General features: G+C 42.0%; 1 protein-coding gene across 1 annotated transcript; it reads right to left on the reverse strand.

Annotated features, from left to right (window-relative positions):
• Positions 1–1,006: 1,006 nt before the first annotated feature.
• naxd (NAD(P)HX dehydratase) lies at positions 1,007–18,457 on the reverse strand. The gene is made up of 11 exons (XM_061723349.1): positions 17,660–18,457; positions 11,410–11,856; positions 9,267–9,417; positions 9,121–9,166; positions 8,958–9,046; positions 4,372–4,480; positions 3,233–3,283; positions 3,055–3,159; positions 2,841–2,961; positions 2,313–2,427; positions 1,007–1,474 (listed from the first exon to the last, which is right to left on the reverse strand). Exons 1-11 carry the CDS (start codon positions 18,156–18,158, stop codon positions 1,324–1,326), a joined length of 1,884 nt encoding a protein of 627 aa, XP_061579333.1. The 5' UTR covers positions 18,159–18,457; the 3' UTR covers positions 1,007–1,323.
• Between the last annotated feature and the right edge of the window lie 1,006 nt (positions 18,458–19,463).

Raw genomic sequence — 19,463 nt, forward strand, 5'->3', positions numbered from 1 at the left:
AACAATCGTTATTTATCCTTCAAGTCTCAGAGGTAATTAATCCCAGTTTGCAGTATAAGTATTGCAGTTTTGTTATGTTTGTTTTAGTTTGATGAGGCTCTTTCATACCAATGAATCGCAAACTAACTTCGGCGTCATTCCATTGTTGCTGCGTTGTTCCAAACCAAACTGCCCGAATGTCGCCTCCTAGCGGCCGTTGGCAGCATAACACCCCCATCCGTAACATGACGTAACTACAAGTTGGCAAAACGTGAGGTTCACGGGCCAGATGTTTCCCCCTTTTAATGCGAAAACAAACCCAACTTTGGCTTTAAATCTAGAAGAATGAAACTAAAAACCCCATTTTATGAATTATATAGTGAAACCAGCCAACTCTCTGTCCATTTTACTTTTATTACTAAGCTGCAATAGATACCTTATAGTTAATAAAAATGCCTAAAAATGTATAAATTACGTAGCTACCTCATTTAAAATAGACCATGTGAAAAGATATACAGTATACAGGACTGTCTCAGAAAATTAGAATATTGTGATAAAGTTCTTTATTCTATGTAATGCAAAAATGTCATACTTTCTGGATTCATTACAAATCAACTGAAATATTGCAAGCCTTTTATTATTTTAATATTGTTGATCATGGCTTACAGTTTAAGAAAACTCATATCCCATCTCAAAAAAATAGAATATTCTGGGAATCTTAATCTTAAACTGTAAACCATAATCAGCAATATTAAAATAATAAAAGTCTTAAAATATTTCAGTTGATTTGTAATTAATCCAGAATGTATGACTTTTTTTTTTTTTTTTTTTTTAAATTGCATTACAGAAAATAAAGAACTTTATCATAATATTCTAATTTTCTGAACAGTCCTGTATTTATTTGTGTAGATGATACACGTCTGGTTGATTGTGCCCATATGTTTGTTAAATCTTGGGAAGTAAGGGCTTCAACTGCAACTATGTAAGTGATGTACTGTTTCCAAGAACAAAGAAACACTCATCCAAATCTTATTTATTCTTTATCTAAAATTCAGAGAAGCTTATAGTTTTCTGTGTTTCCAAGTAACCGTCAGTCTGTTTGGTGCCTCACAAAGAGTTTGGCGACCTCAAGGCGTTTGGATGCATCCGTAATACTACGTCAGAGACAGAGCTAAGAGCTCGCTTTTCAAAGTGTTCCATCAAATACACGTCCGTCAGATCCAGTCCATCGTCTTCAGTCAGAATCCTTGGATGGACACGTCGCTCCGAGCACATCAAAAGACTATATTAAGAAAGCAAATAAACATTTACTGTATAGCTTTACACGACATGTTGGGGCCGTTTTCAGCTCTCGAAGAGCTTCCTGAAGGCGGGGCCGATCTCCTGGATCATGTCTGAGGTGGTGGTGGACCTGCCGTGCCTCTGGAACGCCTGGCGGTTGCACTGCCGGGTCAGCGAGCAGGCGCCGAATGCTGCGACTATCGATGGGTTCACACTGGAGGGAGATGAAAGTCCACGATGAGGAAACAGAAGTTACAAAGACAGTATTGAGGGTTTGCATTGACGTCACATTCCCACTGGACCAGCCCCCTTACTCGCACTGAGTGGCAAAAACGGCTCCAACTAGTGGAGAAGACGAGATAACAGCCGATTATCGGCTTAAATTAAAGGCAGCTGGACTTGACAGTGACCCGTACAGTTACCCCAAGAACCAGTGGTCCATGGACATTAATATTTGGCCACGAATAGAGTTTCCTGATATTTATATGTACTTAATTTCTACGCCGGGGAAATACACGAAGCAAAGCTTGAAGGCATACAAGAGTCTTGACGCTTGGTCCGACTTCAAGGCAGGATTTGTTGGTTAAATTAAAGTGATGAGGACACCGAACTTTATGATTTGACCGTTTAACGTTAGCTACCCAAAAATCCAACATTACCTGATACAAAATGGGAACCACAAATCCACGTTTCGGTGTCTGGAATCCAGTTGTTTCTGAGAAACGCAGCGATCCATTTGTCTCTCTTAAGCTTATTTTTCGGCAGTCTGTAAAACGGTAACTCAGATTTCTTGCTAAATTTATGAGTTCAGTCGATCGCACAACAGCTCTTTCACATTTTAGATGTTTTCCAGTTGCTCAAACTGAAAGTTTACGCTGCCACTCAAGTCTTTCTGCCACTCAGTCTTTCTGCCACTCAGTCTTTCTGCCACTCAGTCTTTCTGCCACTCAGTCTTTCTGCCATTCAGTGGGCGTAACCCGTTGTGAAGTCGCATCTGTGACGTCATGCACATTCCCTCTATTGATGTACAGAAGTCCGATGTGCAGCGTCACCTTCTCCCTGCGTAGACGCCGTGGGCCCAGTGGGCCAGGACTCCCAGCGACCCGGACAGGAGGTCCCCCTGCCCCCCGCAGCGTCTCCCGCTGCCCTCGGTGCTGCACGAGTACACTAGGGACAAGAACACAGGACTGGAAGTCACAACAGGGGGCGGAGGACTCACACCAATACAAGACTAAACCCAGTGGACCAAGTTGTTGGTACCGCCCCATTAAAGAAAGAAAAACCCACAAAATCAAACATCGTTTATTATTTGTGGTTCAAAAGAATAAATAAAAAAATGACGGGACTCTCAACTTCATATTTTGTTGCACAAAATTTGGTCTCCATGGACACTTGTTTTATTCTTAAATGATTCTATTGAACCACAATTCAACAGCTTAGTCTAATTCTCATCAGTTAACTTATATCCATTATTACTTTGGTCAGTTTTATTTATTCATTGTGGGTTTTTCCTTCTTTAGTGGAAGAATACCGACCAGTCGGTCAACGTCTGTCGTAGTAAAGTCAAGTTTGATACAAACCTTTACTGCCGTCGGAAATGAGGTCGTGTTCCCCCTTCAGCACCAGGGTGAGGTTGCCCATGGCAACGCTGAGCTGCAGCACACTGCGTTGATGGTCGCTGCCGTTCAGCGGCTCGTTGTGCTGAACGAGGACACACATGGGGGGGAGAGGGGGCTGTTAAAGCATCAGCACCAGGAAAACACCACCCTGGAACTAGACCGGACCGGGACCCACCAGCGCTTCGTACAGCCGCGTGAACTCCATGAAGTTGGGCGTGAGGATGCCCTTCTGGTAGCCCTGGATGACGGACGGCTGCTGCGTGACCAGCCACAACCCGTCCTGTTGACACACGGAAACCCGACCTCAAGTACGCGTTTTCAGCGGCTGGAACTTGATCTTAATCCAGACTTACCGCATCGATGACTATCGGGATGTCCTTCGCTTTGGACCTCTCAATCACCTCCTGAAAGAGAGAGAACCACCCAAACGAATGTCAATGAAAATTATGACTAAATATCCTGAAAGAACCTTTATCACCTGAGGAAAATGAGACCAGACGCAACGAAAAGGCTGGTCATGTGACGATAATTAAATATATAATGCAATATCGTAGAGGAATAAAAACGAGACTAAAATGTAGATTACAAAAATAAAAATTGCTAAAATGTGTTTTCATTTTCGTTGACCAAAACAAGATGAAAAGTTCTAACAAAGATCCTTAATGTCCATGTTTTCAGTAGTTTCCTCTGGTTTAGTTCTGCTGGGTGACGTCACGTCCTCAATCCCAGTCGCTGCAGCGGGGAATCAGATCCAGAAGATGCAGCTGCAGAGTTAGAGGCGGATGCCGTTAACGCAGAGCTCTAGGTTCACGTAAATTAAAAACTAAGTTACATAGAGAAAAGCGGGGATCTGCTCTGGGGGGGAGAAGAAGAAGATCCATCTTTGGATAAACTTTCCTACATAGACGTGGAAAAGAGAATCCAATGTGTCGTTGAAAAAGAAAAAGACGGGGAGAAATGCGGAAAAATAAATATGTTGTAAACTCAAATTAGAGTCTTCTGTATCTGGAATGAATGTATTCTTGAGTCTATAAGGTAAGAATAATATAATAATAAGATAACCTTGTTTGAATTGTAAAATGGGTTTGGCTAAATACAATCCTTGACTAAAATGAGACTAAAATGGTCCTGGATAATTCTTACTAAAAAAAACAAGAAAAAAACAAAAGAAGACTAAAATGCTCAGACTTTTAGTCGACTGAAACTTGACACGACTAAAAGGAGAATGAACGTGACTAAAACTAGTAAAAAATAAAGTGACAGCTCGACCCAAAGACTAAACAAAACTAAAATTGAAACAGGCTGACAGAAACAGCAGTAGTTACCAGTCACACGTTCTTCCACCCCAAAACAGTCTCGGCTTATTTTGACTGAGAGACACCATTCAACTGAACGAATGCTAAGAAGATGATAAAAACGCGTGTCGGCGGTTGTGCTGGAGTGGTGTGTGCCAGGGGTCATCTGGAGGTCGAGGGTGAGTGACTCCACTTGCCTTGGTTGTTTTCAGTAGCAGTTCTTCCCGTCCGAGTCCCGGTCCCACCACCAGCCCGTGGAGCCGCGGGAGCCACTTCTCTATTTCTTCCACCGCATTCGGGCTGTCCCTTGATAGACACACAAATAAAAGACGTGTGTGAATGTTCACGTCTCTCCAACCCGCGAGGAAGACAGAGGTCAGAAGTAAAGGGGTGATAGTCGGGAGCAATCGACACATTTCTGACCCCCGTGCACACGTCTCCAGAAGTATCGGTATCTGGTCATCCAGGTTACTGCTGCTTCGGTGACATAATCGTAAGATTTCAACAGTTATGATAATCAGCTCCACCGTGAACGCCGGGATAAAACTGATAACTGATAAAACTCGTCGCTGCTTTAAAACACTTCTGCCCCATGTTACCATAACCGGTTTACTTCAACTCAACTAGACACTTTCACTTCCTTACTGGCCAGACGCCACATTCGTCTCCACTGGAGTTCGACTTAGGGTGCGTCCCAATACTCCCCCTCGCCCTCCTTTTCTTCCCTAACCCTAACTTTTGCGCGTTCCCGTGAAGGTAGTGGTGTCCCAATTCCTCTTTTCACCTAGGGGGAGGGGGCATAACGAGGGCTAGGGGCTGAGAATAGCCCCTTCAAATCGAGGGATTTCAGATGCTGACTTGGCGAGCGAGGGGGTATGAAGATTTCCCAGAATGCTTTTCGTCGTCATTTGCGGACTGAATCAAAAAAAAAAACATGGAGGACATTTCTGTTTTTTTTGGGAGTAAAATCAATATTTTGAGTTAGTTTCTGCATAAAAATGCATTTTGATTACATTTCTCGGCGCAAACCGATATTTTACTTTCATAATATTCACTCAGTGAATGTACATCATCCCTTTTTTGTCCGTTGTTCGCTAAGATCGCGCCGGAATATGGTTACGTAAGCTACGTAAGCTACGCCGTAGGTTACGTAAGCTACGCCGTAGGCTGCGTCTAGCTCGCCGACCGAGGAAAACATGCTTTACAGACTCGTCTCGATTTTGAGCAAGCAAGCATTTTTTTTTTTTCATTTTTTTGAGTCAAATGGCGAACCGCAAAGAGCAGGAGGATATTGAACCCACAAATGTAAGTATAATGTCCCATGGAATTAAAAAAAATCACAGTGCTTTTGTATGTTTTAACAGTTTGAACAGTACATAGAAATACCACATTGTTTATTGTTTATTTTTAATACCAAAGAGTGAAATTACCGGAGTCAAATTACTTGTTGGACAATGTTCGAACCTGGCCAATAAAGCTGATTCTGATTCTGAGTTAACGTAAGATAATATGTGGCTGCATGACGAGTCGGGTAGATAACATTGCCGTGTCCTGTTAACTACTCGTTAACTCTCATATTTTCTACAAATTTGTTGTATATTTCACATTACTATAAGGCAGCAACGTTATTTGGGGGGGGTTACGAAGTAATAACGTCGCTTGCTGCCTTGTTATCATAGTTCAAACTTTTTTTTTTTGTTGTTTTTTTTTTTTTTTACGAGGACGTTTGTGCATTGCAGTAATCACATTTCATTCCAGGGACTCCGGATCAGGTCCGACACCTAATAAGCTTTAGGGCTACCAACGAGGAGAATTTTACTAAGAAGAAATATGCTGCTAAACCACTGTGGGAGTGAGTGATCTAGCTATCTGCTTGCAGAATATCTGTGATGGGGTCCTTAACCATGGTATAACTACTATTCATCACTGTTTTCTGTTACAGGAAACTCATCAAAGAGCTGGAACTGGAGGGAAAGGTGACCACAGCACAAATTGGCAAAAAATGGGAAAATCTTAAAAAAAATATAAGGTAAGCAATGGTTATGTCAAGTAATATTATCTGCTGAAGAGATGATGCTTAACAAAAAAAAATCCATGTAAAGTATTTATTAATAATCTTCTGTAAATTGTGTGTGTGTGTGTGTGTGTGTGTGTGTGTGTGTGTGTGTGTGTGTGTGTGTGTGTGCTCCGGGACAGCCTCATGGCCTTTCTACGAAGATATGCATGAGGTTTTGGGGTCCAGACCTTCAATCCAGCCTCCATGTTTGTTGGCGTCTTATGAAGATCCCTCGCAAATACTCATGGTAAGTTTAGCAGTAAAAAAGCACAATCTTATTCCCCAGTCCTTCTTCCTATAGCTAGCTTGTGCTACGACCGGTGGTTCTCTAACTGTTATTTTCTTTTCAGAACATAATCGACCCTCCATCCTCACCGGTGTCCTCTCTGACAAATTCAGAGGTAATTTTTATTTATACAGTGATAATGAACCTGGTATGATGTTGTGGGTGTGTATGATAGTCCAGTCATGTGTGTAATCAACATGTGTATCCATCTTTTTTATCTCAGAACACTTTGGAAGACGCCAGCACATCGGCCTCAAGCTCTGCCTCACCAGCTGGAAGAGGAAGCTGGAAGCTTCAGGCATCAGGTCCACTTTCCCCCCGATCCCCCCAAAAAAAGAAACTCTCTATGCAGGACTTCCTTCAAGCTGAGGCCGCCAAACAAGACAGAAGATGTCAAAAGAATGAAGAACACATGGACAGGATCCTGAACCTTTTAGAGAAAATGGTGGACCAGACACCTCATCAGCAGTAGCAGCACATACACTGCAAACTTTTTTTTGTACATATTTCTGTGCAAATTTTTTTATATGGAACAGCACCTTTCTTTGTTCTGCGTGCAATGTTTACTTTTTTTCTTTTTAAAAATGTTATTTGAATATAGCAAATAAAGCCTTTTTTACTGCAGATTCTCTCACTATCCTTATTTTACTATTGATCTTGTTGTACAGTTTATAATTTGAGACATTACCTTACTTTGAGAAACCCCAGAAGAGAAAACTGTTGTGAAACAAGTTTTATTAGACAATTTAAAAGTATTTCCAAGTGAGTAAAACCACACAAGTACAAAACTATATGAAGAACATATGGACAGGTTCCTGAACCTTTTAGAGAAAATGGTGGACAGGACACCTCATCAGCAGTAGCAGCACATACACTGCAAACTTTTTTTTTTGTAAATATTTCTGTGCACATTTTTTTATATGGAATATAAGTGCCATATTAACAGCGCTACAGCTGAAATTAAAACAGCTTTTGGCTCTCAGCTTCCTGATCAGGCTAGGGATGGAAACGAGGGGTAGGGGGAGAATTGGGACAGGCACCTGGGCCAAGTGCCCTAGATCTCAAGTGCCCTAAAATCTCCCCCTTCTTTTTTAGGGCTTAGGGAAGAAAAGAAGTGCGAGTGGAGAAAAGAAGGGCGAGTGAAGGAGAATTGGGATTGGCCCTAAGTTTCCCTCTAATACTCGTCAGCTCAACGACACCAACATCTTTCCTGAAGCTGGAAGAGATCAGATCCTAGGGGAAATGTAACTGACAAATTTATGGTGTGGCTTCCCTTTCTTATGTTCTTCCACTCTCTCCAGTTCCCTGATTGACGGATCCCCCTCTTTCTTCTTCCTTTGTATTTATTTATTTTATTCTTGGTTTTTTTCTTCTCTTTTTTTCCCCTCTTATTTATATGGTGGAGCTTTAATATGTAATTATTACTTGATATAATTTTCAGGTTTTTTTATATTGTGTAGCTTTAATACGTAATTATTACTTAATAGAATTTTCATTTTTTTTGTTTTTTTTTATTTATATTGTATAGCTTTAATACTTAATTATTACTTAATAGAATTTCAGTTATTTATCATTATTATTTTCATTGAATTTTGTAAAGTTTTGGTCCATAAATTAAGACAAACATCCTGGGATGTAGACTGTATATCTGTATAGCACAGTATTTTTATGGTGTCAAAATCTAGATATTAGGGCTGGGCAATTTTGGACAAAAAAAAATCCAGATTTTTTTCTCTGAAAACCCGATTTTCGATTTTTTTGGTAAAACTACAAAAGACAATGGAATAAACTGTTTCAAATATTTTATCTTTATTTTTAAAGAAAAATAGCAAAAAAATGTCCCTATTGGGAATGAAGTGCAATTGAAAGATGCTGTAAATCCTCCTTGAGTTTAGTAAAGTGACAACATTTACAATTTTCTTGACCAAACAAAGATGACTAGACAGGCTCTGTCTGTAATGCAGCCAGCTGCAAAAAAGGAAAATCGATTTTCCTTTTTTTAACATCGATTGTGATTAATAAATCCGATTTAGATTTAAAATTGATTAATCGCACAGCCCTACTATATATTATAAATTATTATACAGAGATGACGTGATACTCAAAGTAAATGTGTCATTGATTCCTGTTCTACTGTAAAATATAAAAAAAAATAAATAAATAAAGCACATCAGCGTGAGGAACAGATTGTTCCGTCTTTGTTGAAGGTGATTTTACTGATCACCGTAAAAGACCGATGACAAATTACAGAAATAACCGAAACCAAAGCGTCTCAGATCGGCAGGTGACGCCAGAACTGCCTCAAGGCAGATGAATCCTAATCTAACTGCACAAAAACAAACTTTAAACATCTGACTAAAAGAGATCCTTATCAACGCCTCGGTGCTGAGGCGGCGGACGTGTGACTGCCGCCTCAGCACAGAACCCGGTTCTGTACTTACAGGACCGGGTGCACGATGAGCTCGGGGCTGTACGACTTGATGACGGTCGCCGCCTCTCGGGTGCAGAACACGTGAGAAAGGTCGGCCCCCTGAAAACCAGAGAGACGTGACGTCGCTGAACTCAGAACCAAACACGAGCGAGCGACGGGAGACGGCAGCTTACCACTTTCAGCGCGGAGATGGCAGCAAAGTACGGCGCGCCGGTGTAGCTTTAGGGCACAAAGATGGAGATTATTAGACCAAATGTTCGGCACGTGTCGACATGAGCGGATTGGTTCAGACGGAGGAGGAGTTCTCTCCGAGACGTACTCCTGGCATCCCCCGATGATCCCGATGCGGCCGTCCTGCCCCTTGTGCTTCTTGGACGTCAGCGGAGGGACGATGCTCTTCACCAGCGACAACAGATCTTCATCCATGCCTCTCTGCGACGACGAGCCCAGGCTGAAGTAGCGCTCGAACCCTGAGGAGGCAAGAGAGGGAGCGCTATTGGCGCTTTTACACTAGTACCTACTCAGCCCGACTCGACGAGTCTTTGCACTTTTCCACCAGGGGTCTAACCGTGCAGAGTAGATACTTTTCTGTAACGACTCTGCCGAGGTTCTAAGCGGCTGAGTCTCGACTCGCGCCTTCTTGTTTATTTTATTCAACCAGCAATGGCAGCGCAAAAGTCTGTTTGGTGATCCAACTCTGAAGCGCAGATTTTCCTAAACCTGGTGCTGAGGAGAGAATAAAAAAAAAAGGGATCTAGACGGGCGATAAGGAACGACCAGATCTACCAGGAGCTCTGTCACTTCATAGCAACTCACGGCTACCAACTGACTTTTCAGCAGCGCCGAGACAAACAAAATTTTAAAAAAGCGTCGCCACTTGAAGCTTCTCTTAGGCCCTGTCCCAATACCCCCCCTACCCCTAGTTTTCATCCCTACCCCTAAATTTTGCGCGTTCCCGTGAGGGTAGTGGTGTCCCAATTCCTCTTTCCACCTAGGGGTAGTGAAGAAAAGTAGTGTAGTGGCTATGAATCTGTCCCTACGGAGCAAGTGTTTTCGGATGCTGACTAGCTGATCTAGGGACAGAAAAATTTCCCAGAATGCTTTTCGTCGTTATTTGCGAAATTAATAATAAAAAAAAAAAAAACATGGCAGACATTTCTTATTTTTTAGTGAATAAAATCATATTTTGAGTTAGTTTCTGCATAAAAATGCGTTTTGATTACATTTCTAGTGAGAAATATATATTTTAAATTTCATAATATTCACTCAGTGAATGTACATAATCACTCGTTTGCCTGTTTACTGAAGATCACGCCAGAATAAAGGCTGGTTTATGGTTCCGCGTTACACCAACGTAGAGCCTACGCCGTAGGCTCTGCGTCGGTTTAACGCAGAACCATAAATCAGCTCCGGAGCCGGCAGGCAGAAATCTTGAAATTTTCGGAGCAAATTTCTTAACAGGCGTAGCTACAACTGTTAGATTTTATCTATTAAACCAACATTTATCTTCCTAAATGATTTATTTCAGCCAGCGGTAATTCTCCACAGAGCTGCAGGTTTCTCCCCGGGACGACGGCGCAGGTTGACCTGGCGATCACGTCTGTACTCCGGCCGTGAGCTGCTGCTGCTGCTGCTCCGAGCCGACGGCTCTTCTCATCGCCGAAAACATCAGATCAAATTTCTTAACAGGCGTTATTTGGATAAACTGAGCCCAGGTTGTGGATCTTAACGGTTACTTTTACGCCTGAAAAAATATTAAAACTTAATAAAGTGGCATATTAACAGCGCTACAGCTGAAATTAAAACAGCTTTTGGCTCTCAGCTTCCTGATTAGTGGTGGTGCTGAAAGTAGGAGTAGTGGGAGTATTGGGACAGGGCCCTGGGAAGATTTCAAGTGCCCTAAAATCTGTCCCTTCTTTTTTAGGGGTAGTGATAGTGAGGGAGGGCTAGTGGTAGAAAGTAGGGCTAGTGAAAGAAAGTAGGGGGAGTATTGGGATTGGGCCTTTTCAGCAGCGCCGAGACAAACAAAATTTTAAAAAAGCGTAGCCGCTTGAAGCTTCTCTTACTCTCATTTTTTAACTTGATATCAAAACACAAGCCACAGACCCAGCAGCACATATATCATCTCCTCCAGGTTCTACATCTTTAGTGTTGTCTTCTTCATTTAGATCACACAATCAAATACGTCACAGCAGCTACTTCTGCTCCAGATGCTGGATTGTTATGGAAAAGAAACTTGGCCAAGTTGAGTGGAGTAGGTACTAGTGGAAAAGCGCCATATGAATAATGGGATACCGGATCAGTCCACATCAGTCGAGGCGCTTTCGTCTCACATGACGACAGAATCTGAAATGATCAGCTGAGCGCCGGCCCAGAGCCTTTTCTCGTTATGCCTGACCTGCCTTCATGTTTGAGTTAACTCTCTCCCCCCGGAGGCTCCAGAGCGACACCAGAACTAGTACCTAAGGTCTGCGGGTCTGGGTGCTGCGAGTGGTTCTGTTGGGTGTGAGCGTCTGTCGGGGGCGAGGGCCGCCGGTGGGGGCCGGACGAGGCGTGCGGGTGCGACGGGGAGACGCCGAAGATGACGGGCGTGCGGACGGGCGGCGTCGCCTTGGTGGGCGTGGCCGCCGAGGCGGGCCGGGAAGCAGACACGCTGGAGAACATCTGGCCCAGCATCTGCAGCATGTGCAGCTCCCGGGCGTGCTCGGCCTCGCGGCGCCGGTCCTCCGCCTGCAGCCGCTGCTCCTCCATGCGGTAGAAGCCGTCCTCCGCCTGAGCGCTCTGCTCCAGGAACTGCTCCATCAGCTTCTCCATGGGGAAGTTGGAGCGCCGCTTCCTCGGCCGCTTGGACGTCCGTGCGGAAACGCTGCCGCCGGTCTGACCGCTGTTCTGGGGCCTCGCCGAGGTGCCTGATGGGAGAAGGGTCAGACGTTTCGTAAGCACACAGACACAAGTGTGACACATTTTAAAAACAGCTATTAACTAAAGATGCACCAACTGGAATTCTTAAATTTCAAATTCCGCTTTCCTTGACGATCCAAAACCGATGTCTGATTTTCTTAGAACTGTAAATAACTACCATATTTTCCGGAATATATACATTTTTTTTATGATTTTGATACAGCTTATTTTGTGACAAATTGACTTGAATGTTTTATTTGTGATTTGCACAAATGTCAACCTCAGTGCAAAAGTCTGCCTGTTACTGTCTACATTGTATTAATTGCACAGTGTATTTTAATTTAATTGTTATGCAGGAAAGGGATATTTGTTTTATTTTATTCAAGAAGCATTTTTATTCTATATATGCAGGCAGTTTATTTTTATTTCATTTGTTTTATACATTTTTATATTGTGCAGACCTCTGTTAATAAAGGAACCTGTGTGACAGGTGTTGCACGAGGCTTTGTATTAAAACTGACTGTTTTTTTAAGGGTTTGCCTCAGAAAAAAATGAAGCTAACAGAGATGCTATGCTATAATGCTTTGGGGGAAACCCCAATTATGGCACAGAAAAAATATCGATATATATCGAGTATCGCCATTCAGCTAGAAAATATCGAGATATGACTTTTGGTCCATATCGCCCAGCCCTACTCCAAATAACTAAAATCCAATGAAATCTTCATCTTCGGTGTCAGTTTTAAACAACTCCGCTAACTCCGGAGGTAGAAGATGCGTTACTTCCTCTTCTACGTTGCTTACGTCAGACTCAGCAGTTGCAGTTCGCCCTCTTGCAGTTTAGTGTGAAAATAACATGTGAAATCATATACTGGTAATAATGTCTTAATAATTTCATACATAAGTCGCTCCAGAGTACAAGTTGCACCCCCGGCCAAACTATGGGAAATATAGTCCGGAAAATACGGTACATGTATTAAAACGTGCTTTTACTGACTGCTAAAATAAACAAATATGCACAGCAAAGAACAGCTACAGTTCCCTGACTGACCACTAGGGGCCGTCTCCAAAAGCGGGCCAATCTCTGTGTGACTTCAATGTTAAAATGTCAAACAGCTGCATTAAACATATTTAGTCTGGTTGGAACGAAACAAAACAAACTAAAAAACAAGTGTTGACACCCAAGGCTGGATTTTTACTTCTGTGTCAACCATTGCTGGTGTGGAGGAAATGTTTCTGTCTTATTCATCTTTAGTGGGGTGTGATTTTACTTGTTTTAACTTTAGTAGTGTGTTATTTTAATTGTTTTATCTATGTCAGGGGTGTCCAAAGTCGGTCCTCGAGGGCCGCGGTCCTGCATGTTTTAGTTGTTTCCCTGCATCAACACACATAATTCTAATTAACGGTCGTCACCACCTTGTCATCAGTGACTGTGTTTACATGCAGTCAATAACCCTTTTAAAACCCTAATATTGGCAATAACCCGAATTTGCATGGCCATGTAAACACCAATAACCCCTTTGAATAATCCGAATTTGCTCATATTCCAGTTTTTAAAAACCTTAATATGACCCCTGGGTTACTCCTTTTAAAACCCGAATATTCAGTCATGTAAACGCCAAACGGAATATCCCCATCAAACGGAACATGAATTTGTTTTCTGCTCATGCTCTGTTCGCAAGGAATCCTGGTCTTTTGAGTCCAGGAAGTTCTTATAAACACGGGGAAACGCAAGACCACGCCAAACTTTTGGAGTGAGGAGGAGACTAATCACTTCATAAATGTAATGAAGGACATGAACATTTTGGCATTTGTAGACGGTAGAAAGTACGGGGATAGTGAGATTTACAAGAAGGTGAGCGAAAAGTTGCGCGAAGCAGCATTTGTTTGAATTTGGATACAGGAAGAAGAAGCAGAAATTACACTAATTGCGTCATCACGTTCTCCGCGCGTCGCTGGTTTGATCGAGATATCCCAAATGATTAATTACCATGTATACAGGGATAACCCTGTTTGCTCACGCATGTAAATGGAATATTCTGAATGTTTCAGTAACCGGAATATTAGCAATAACCCGAATTTTGACTGCATGTAAACGTAGTCAATGTCTGGATAGTTCTGTTGATGACCAAGCTCCTTGTATCACAGTTTGATAAAAAAAAGGGGACACATCTAAAACATGCAGGACACCGGCCCTCGAGGACCAACTTTGGACACCCCTGATCTATGTCTATGGTTACAAGTAACCTTTGTCCTTTCTTAACAGACCAATAGACTTTTCACACAGAAAACCACATTACATGTCTGAAAAAGGTCTTGTGTGAACCTTGTAAACACTCCTTAATTCAATTAATTCCCCTCAGCTGAGAAAATGTCCTTTGCCTTCCTCCTCACCTGCTGTGACCCTCTCTATATTCAAAACCTGTATAACGAATAAACATCTTGTTCCCTGGTATAAACAGGTCTCAACAAGAAATCAATCAGGCAGCGGAAGCTGATCCAGAACGCTGTTGCCAGAGATTCAGATTCAAAGTCCTTACAAACGCCAGGGAACTGGACCGTATTACACCGGTCATGAAATCACTACACTGGCTTCCAGTGAGTCAAAGGATAGAGTTTAAAATCTTACTGCTGGTCTACAAAGACCTGAATGGTCTTGGACCAAAATACATGCTGGTTCATCTGGATCTGGTTTGTTGTGGTTCCCAAGAACCAGAACCAGCAAGGTGAGGCAGTTCAGTTATTCTGCTCCTCACCGGTGGAACAAACTTCCTGTAGACCTGAGGTCTGCTCCAACTGTAGATCCTTTAAATCAGGGCTGAAAACATTACTGTTTACTGAAGCGTACTCTTAAATTAAATACTTACCTGCTGTACTCTACTGCCCTTACTTTTTAACAAATTGTGCTTTTTATTATTTTACCTCTTTACTTATCATTTTGTTATTTACTGAATTGTGAAACACTGTTGATGTAATGTTGATGTAAAGCACTTTGAATTACCTTGTGTTGAATTGTACTATACAAATAAACTTGCCTTACTCTCACTACTACTGTCATTACTACTACTATTACTTCTACTATTACTATCATTACTGCTACTATTACTACTACTATTGCTACTACTGTCATTAAAGGAGCTGTATGTAAGAGCAATAATAAAACTAATCATAAAATGACCCCGATATGTCAACAGACATTTAAAAATCATGTTCATTTCAAATACTTATGTCACTGACAACAGCACTCAAGCCAGGATATTCCAGTTTAAAAAGAGGAGTTGCAGCCCTCAACTGATGTTTATGTTGTCATTTTTTGTTTTGGCCTGAAGCTCCACCCTCCACCTATCTCCCAATCACGAAGTCAGTATTGTTTCTGAAGCTCCACCCTCCACCTATCTCCCAATCACCAAGTCAGTATTGTTTCTGAAGCTCCACCCTCCACCTATCTCCCAATCACCAAGTCAGTATTGTTTCTGAAGCTCCACCCTCCACCTATCTCCCAATCACCAAGTCAGTATTGTTTCTGAAGCTCCACCCTCCACCTATCTCCCAATCACCAAGTCAGTATTGTTTCGGCATCCGGGTTGCCAGCTCGGCTCTAATTATCGCAGTCATGGCAGCCTACGTTCCTGCTGCATTCTGCAGCCTACCTGGCAACCTCTGGTCGGGGGGAGGAGGGGGAGGGTACACGCCGCTCAACAGTATTTTGAAAGTGACTGCAGTACCAGTTTTGGACATTTCTTACAGACGGCTCCTTTAATACTATTACTACTGCTACTACTGTCATTAATACATTTACTACTGTCATTACTACTACTACTTCTTCTTAGGTCATCTGGACCTAAGTAGCAAGTGACTTGTACTTTTTTATTATTTGACCTCTTTTCCTAACATTTTATTTGTTAATTACTGTTTAATTGTATCTCAAATAAACTTGCCTTGCCTTACTGTCATTACTACTAGTAGTAGTAATGACAGTAGTAGTAGTAGTAGTAGTCTACTACTACTACTACTACTACTTAGGTTATCTGGACCTAAGTAGCAAGTAACTTTTTATTATTTTACCTCTTTTCTTATCATTGTATTTCATTTTATTTGTTATTTGCTGTTTAATTGTGTCTTGTTGCTTTTAATGTTGATGTAAAGCACTTTGAATTACCTTGTGTTGATTTTTGCTGTACAAATAAACTTGCCTTGTCTGGCCTTTTCAGTAAAAAGGTGACGTCAGGGGAGGTTAGTGCAGTAAGTAAACAGCCTTTGTTGGTGCATCTTCACTAATAACCAACAATAATAATCTATTATCTCCACTAATAACCAACAATAATAACCTATTTGGTGCGTGTACTCACTACTCACTGTTGTTTCCCACGGTTACTATTACTGTCATTACTACTACTACTACTACTACTACCATTACTACTTCTACTACTGTCATTACTAATACTACTGTCATTACTACTACTACTACTACTACTACTACTGTCATTACTAATACTACTACTACTACCATTACTACTTCTACTACTGTCATTACTACTACTACTGTCATTACTACTACTACTACTACTACTTCTACTACTGTCATTACTAATACTACTGTCATTACTACTACTACTTCTACTACTGTCATTACTAATACTACTGTCATTACTACTACTACTACTACTACCATTACTACTTCTACTACTACCATTACTACTTCTACTACTGTCATTACTACTACTACTACTACTGTCATTACTAATAATACTACTACTGTCATTACTACTACTACTACTGCTGCTGCTGTCATTACTACTACTACTTAGGTCATCTGTACCTAAGTAGCAAGTAACTTGTGCTTTTTATTATTTTACCTATTTTCTCACCATTTTATTTGTTATTTACTGTTTAATTGTGTCTTGTTGCTTTTAATGTTGATGTAAAGCACTTTGAATTACCTTGTGTTGAATTGTGCTATACATGTATGTGCCTTCTCAGTAAAAGGTGACGTCAGGGCAGGTTAGTGCAGTAATTAAACAGTAATTAAACAGCCTTCGTTGTTGAATCTCCACTAATAACCAACAATAATAACCTATTTGAGGCGTGTGTACTCCCTGTTGTTGCCCACGGTTACTATTACTGTCATTATTACTACTGCTTCTAGTGTCATTACTACTACTACTACTACTGCTTCTACTGTCATTACTACTACTACTACTGCTGCTGCTGCTGTCATTAGAAAAGAATAGAATAGAATACTTTATTGTCAGTGTACCTGGGTACAGTGAGATTGAAAGCAGCATCACCTCTCCAGTGCAAGAAAAATAAGAAACAATAGTGCAAACAATAAGAAATATAAGAAATATAAATAATATAAAAAATATAAAAAAAAGGTTAAGGTGCATTTGAATAGTGAAGACCTGAGATTCTATTTACAGATGATAGATAGTTACACATGTAGTGGAATATTGCACAGATAGTACTACTATTACAACTACTGTCATTATTACTACTACTACTACTATTACTATCATTACTACTACTACTTAGGTCATCTGTAGCCAAGTAGCAAGTAACTTGTGCTTTTTATTATTTTACCTCTTCTCTTATTTTATTTGTTATATAATGTTTAATTGTGTCTTGTTTCTTCTAATGTTGCTTGCTGCTTTTAATGTTGATTTTTGCTGTACAAATAAACGTGCCTTGTCTTGCCTTCTCAGTAAAAAGGTGACGTCAGGGCAGGTTAGTGCAGTAATTAAACAGCCCTCGTTGGTGCATCTCCACTAATGACCAACAATAATAATAATAATAATAACCTATTTATACTCACTGTGGTTCCCCACGGTGACCTTGACCGGGATGGGGATGGGGACGGTCGGGTACTCCAGCTTCACCTCGGTCTCCGCCGGGAACAGCGCTTCTCCCTCGGACCCGGCTCCGTCCTCCTCCCCGTCCTCCTCCAGCCCGTCCCCGGCCTCCTCCCCGCCGGGCCCGGCCCCGCAGCCGCCCAGCACCGGCCGGTTGCTGAGGATGCTCTCCATGGTGTCGTAGAACTTGCAGATCTTGTGGTACTGGCCGTTGTTGCGCAGGTTCCCCTCCTTGGCCAGCAGGTACTGCCTCTTCAGGCTCTTGATGCGGACCCGGCACTGCTCCGGGGTCCTCTCGAAGCCCATGGCCGCCAGCCTGCGGGACACGTCCCGGTACACGAAGCTGTTGCGGAAGCTGCCGTCCAGAGCCGTCTGGATGTCCTGCTCGCCCCAGATCTTCAACAGCGTCCGCGTCTCCACGTCCGACCACAGGAAGCCGCGGGTCGTGTTGTTGGCCTGCATCGCTGCTGCAGGACCACGTGGCTCCGGTGGCGCCGCGCTAACCCAAACACCGTCCAGGGGCCATTTTGGTGCCTTTCTGAGAGGTTTTGTAGGTGGTTAAAGATGGGACTTTGGCTTAATAACAACAGCAACGTGTCGGCTTCTTTGTGAGCTGCAGCTGGTGGTCTGTGTTTTCCTTCGCGTCGTTATAAAAACAAGCTTAGCGGTGTTTTTGGATAAACTGATTCAGGGTCAGCTTCCGATCAGTTTTTAGGAAACCTTCGCCGTCTTTGGGGAATTACCAAACTGACCTCGGATCAGCCATCTGAGGTCTCCCACCCCCCCGCCCGGTGGACACCGAAGTCCTATGAGGTCCTAGCGCCCGTCCATTTACGTCCCCTGTCAACCATGAGACCAAAACGCATTTCGGACACACTACAACGGCGTTTGGCTTAATTTATAGCTACGAAAACATTGCATCTAAACAAAATGTAATGAAATAGTAGTATTTAATGCTTGTAGTGTCCATTTTGCATACCAAAAGTTGCCGGTTTTACTTGTTGTGAGTAGTGTTTAATGTTTGTAGTGTCCCTTTTGTATACCAAAACAAGTCACCGGTTGCCGGTTTTACTTGTTTTGACGCGTGCAATAGATGCAAATGTCCAAAACTGTCTGCATTGAGTAACTTGCGGTGGTTAAAATTAAAAATTTAGCATCATAACAACAACGTGTACGTGTCGGCTTCTTTGAGAGCTGCGTCGTAATAAAAACAAGCTTAGCGGTGTTTTTTTTTAATAAACTGATTCAGGGTCAGCTTCCTATCAGTTTTTGGAAACCTTCGCCGTTTTGGGGGAATTTCCAAACTGACCTCGGATCAGCCAGACAGGACAACCCGCTTAGGTGTCTACGAGGTCCTAGCGCCCCTACATTTACGTCCCCTGTCAACCGTTGGACCGAAACACTACAGCGGCGTTTGGCTTAACTTATAGCTACGACAGCATTGCAGTTAAACATCATTTAATGAGATAGTATTGTTTTATGCTCGTAGTGTCCCATTGTCCATTGAGGAACTTTATTCTACTCACACGTTGTTCCCAATCTAACAAAATGTGTCCACGCTGTGCAGTTCTGCGTTTCACTTATTCACTCAAAAAACATACACGTCTTTCCTTTTCATTTACAACAATATCACACGGTCAAAAAACTGTTCGCTTCCTACTTATGGGCTCAAATTAATGCCATAAGTATTTTGTATCTGTAAATAAACTTTGTACTTGTAGAAATATTTTGTGCGTGTGAAAAAAATATTTGTACTTGTAGAAATAT

This window comes from Cololabis saira, chromosome 6, assembly GCF_033807715.1.
Source record: "Cololabis saira isolate AMF1-May2022 chromosome 6, fColSai1.1, whole genome shotgun sequence".
Lineage (NCBI taxonomy): Eukaryota > Metazoa > Chordata > Actinopteri > Beloniformes > Belonidae > Cololabis > Cololabis saira.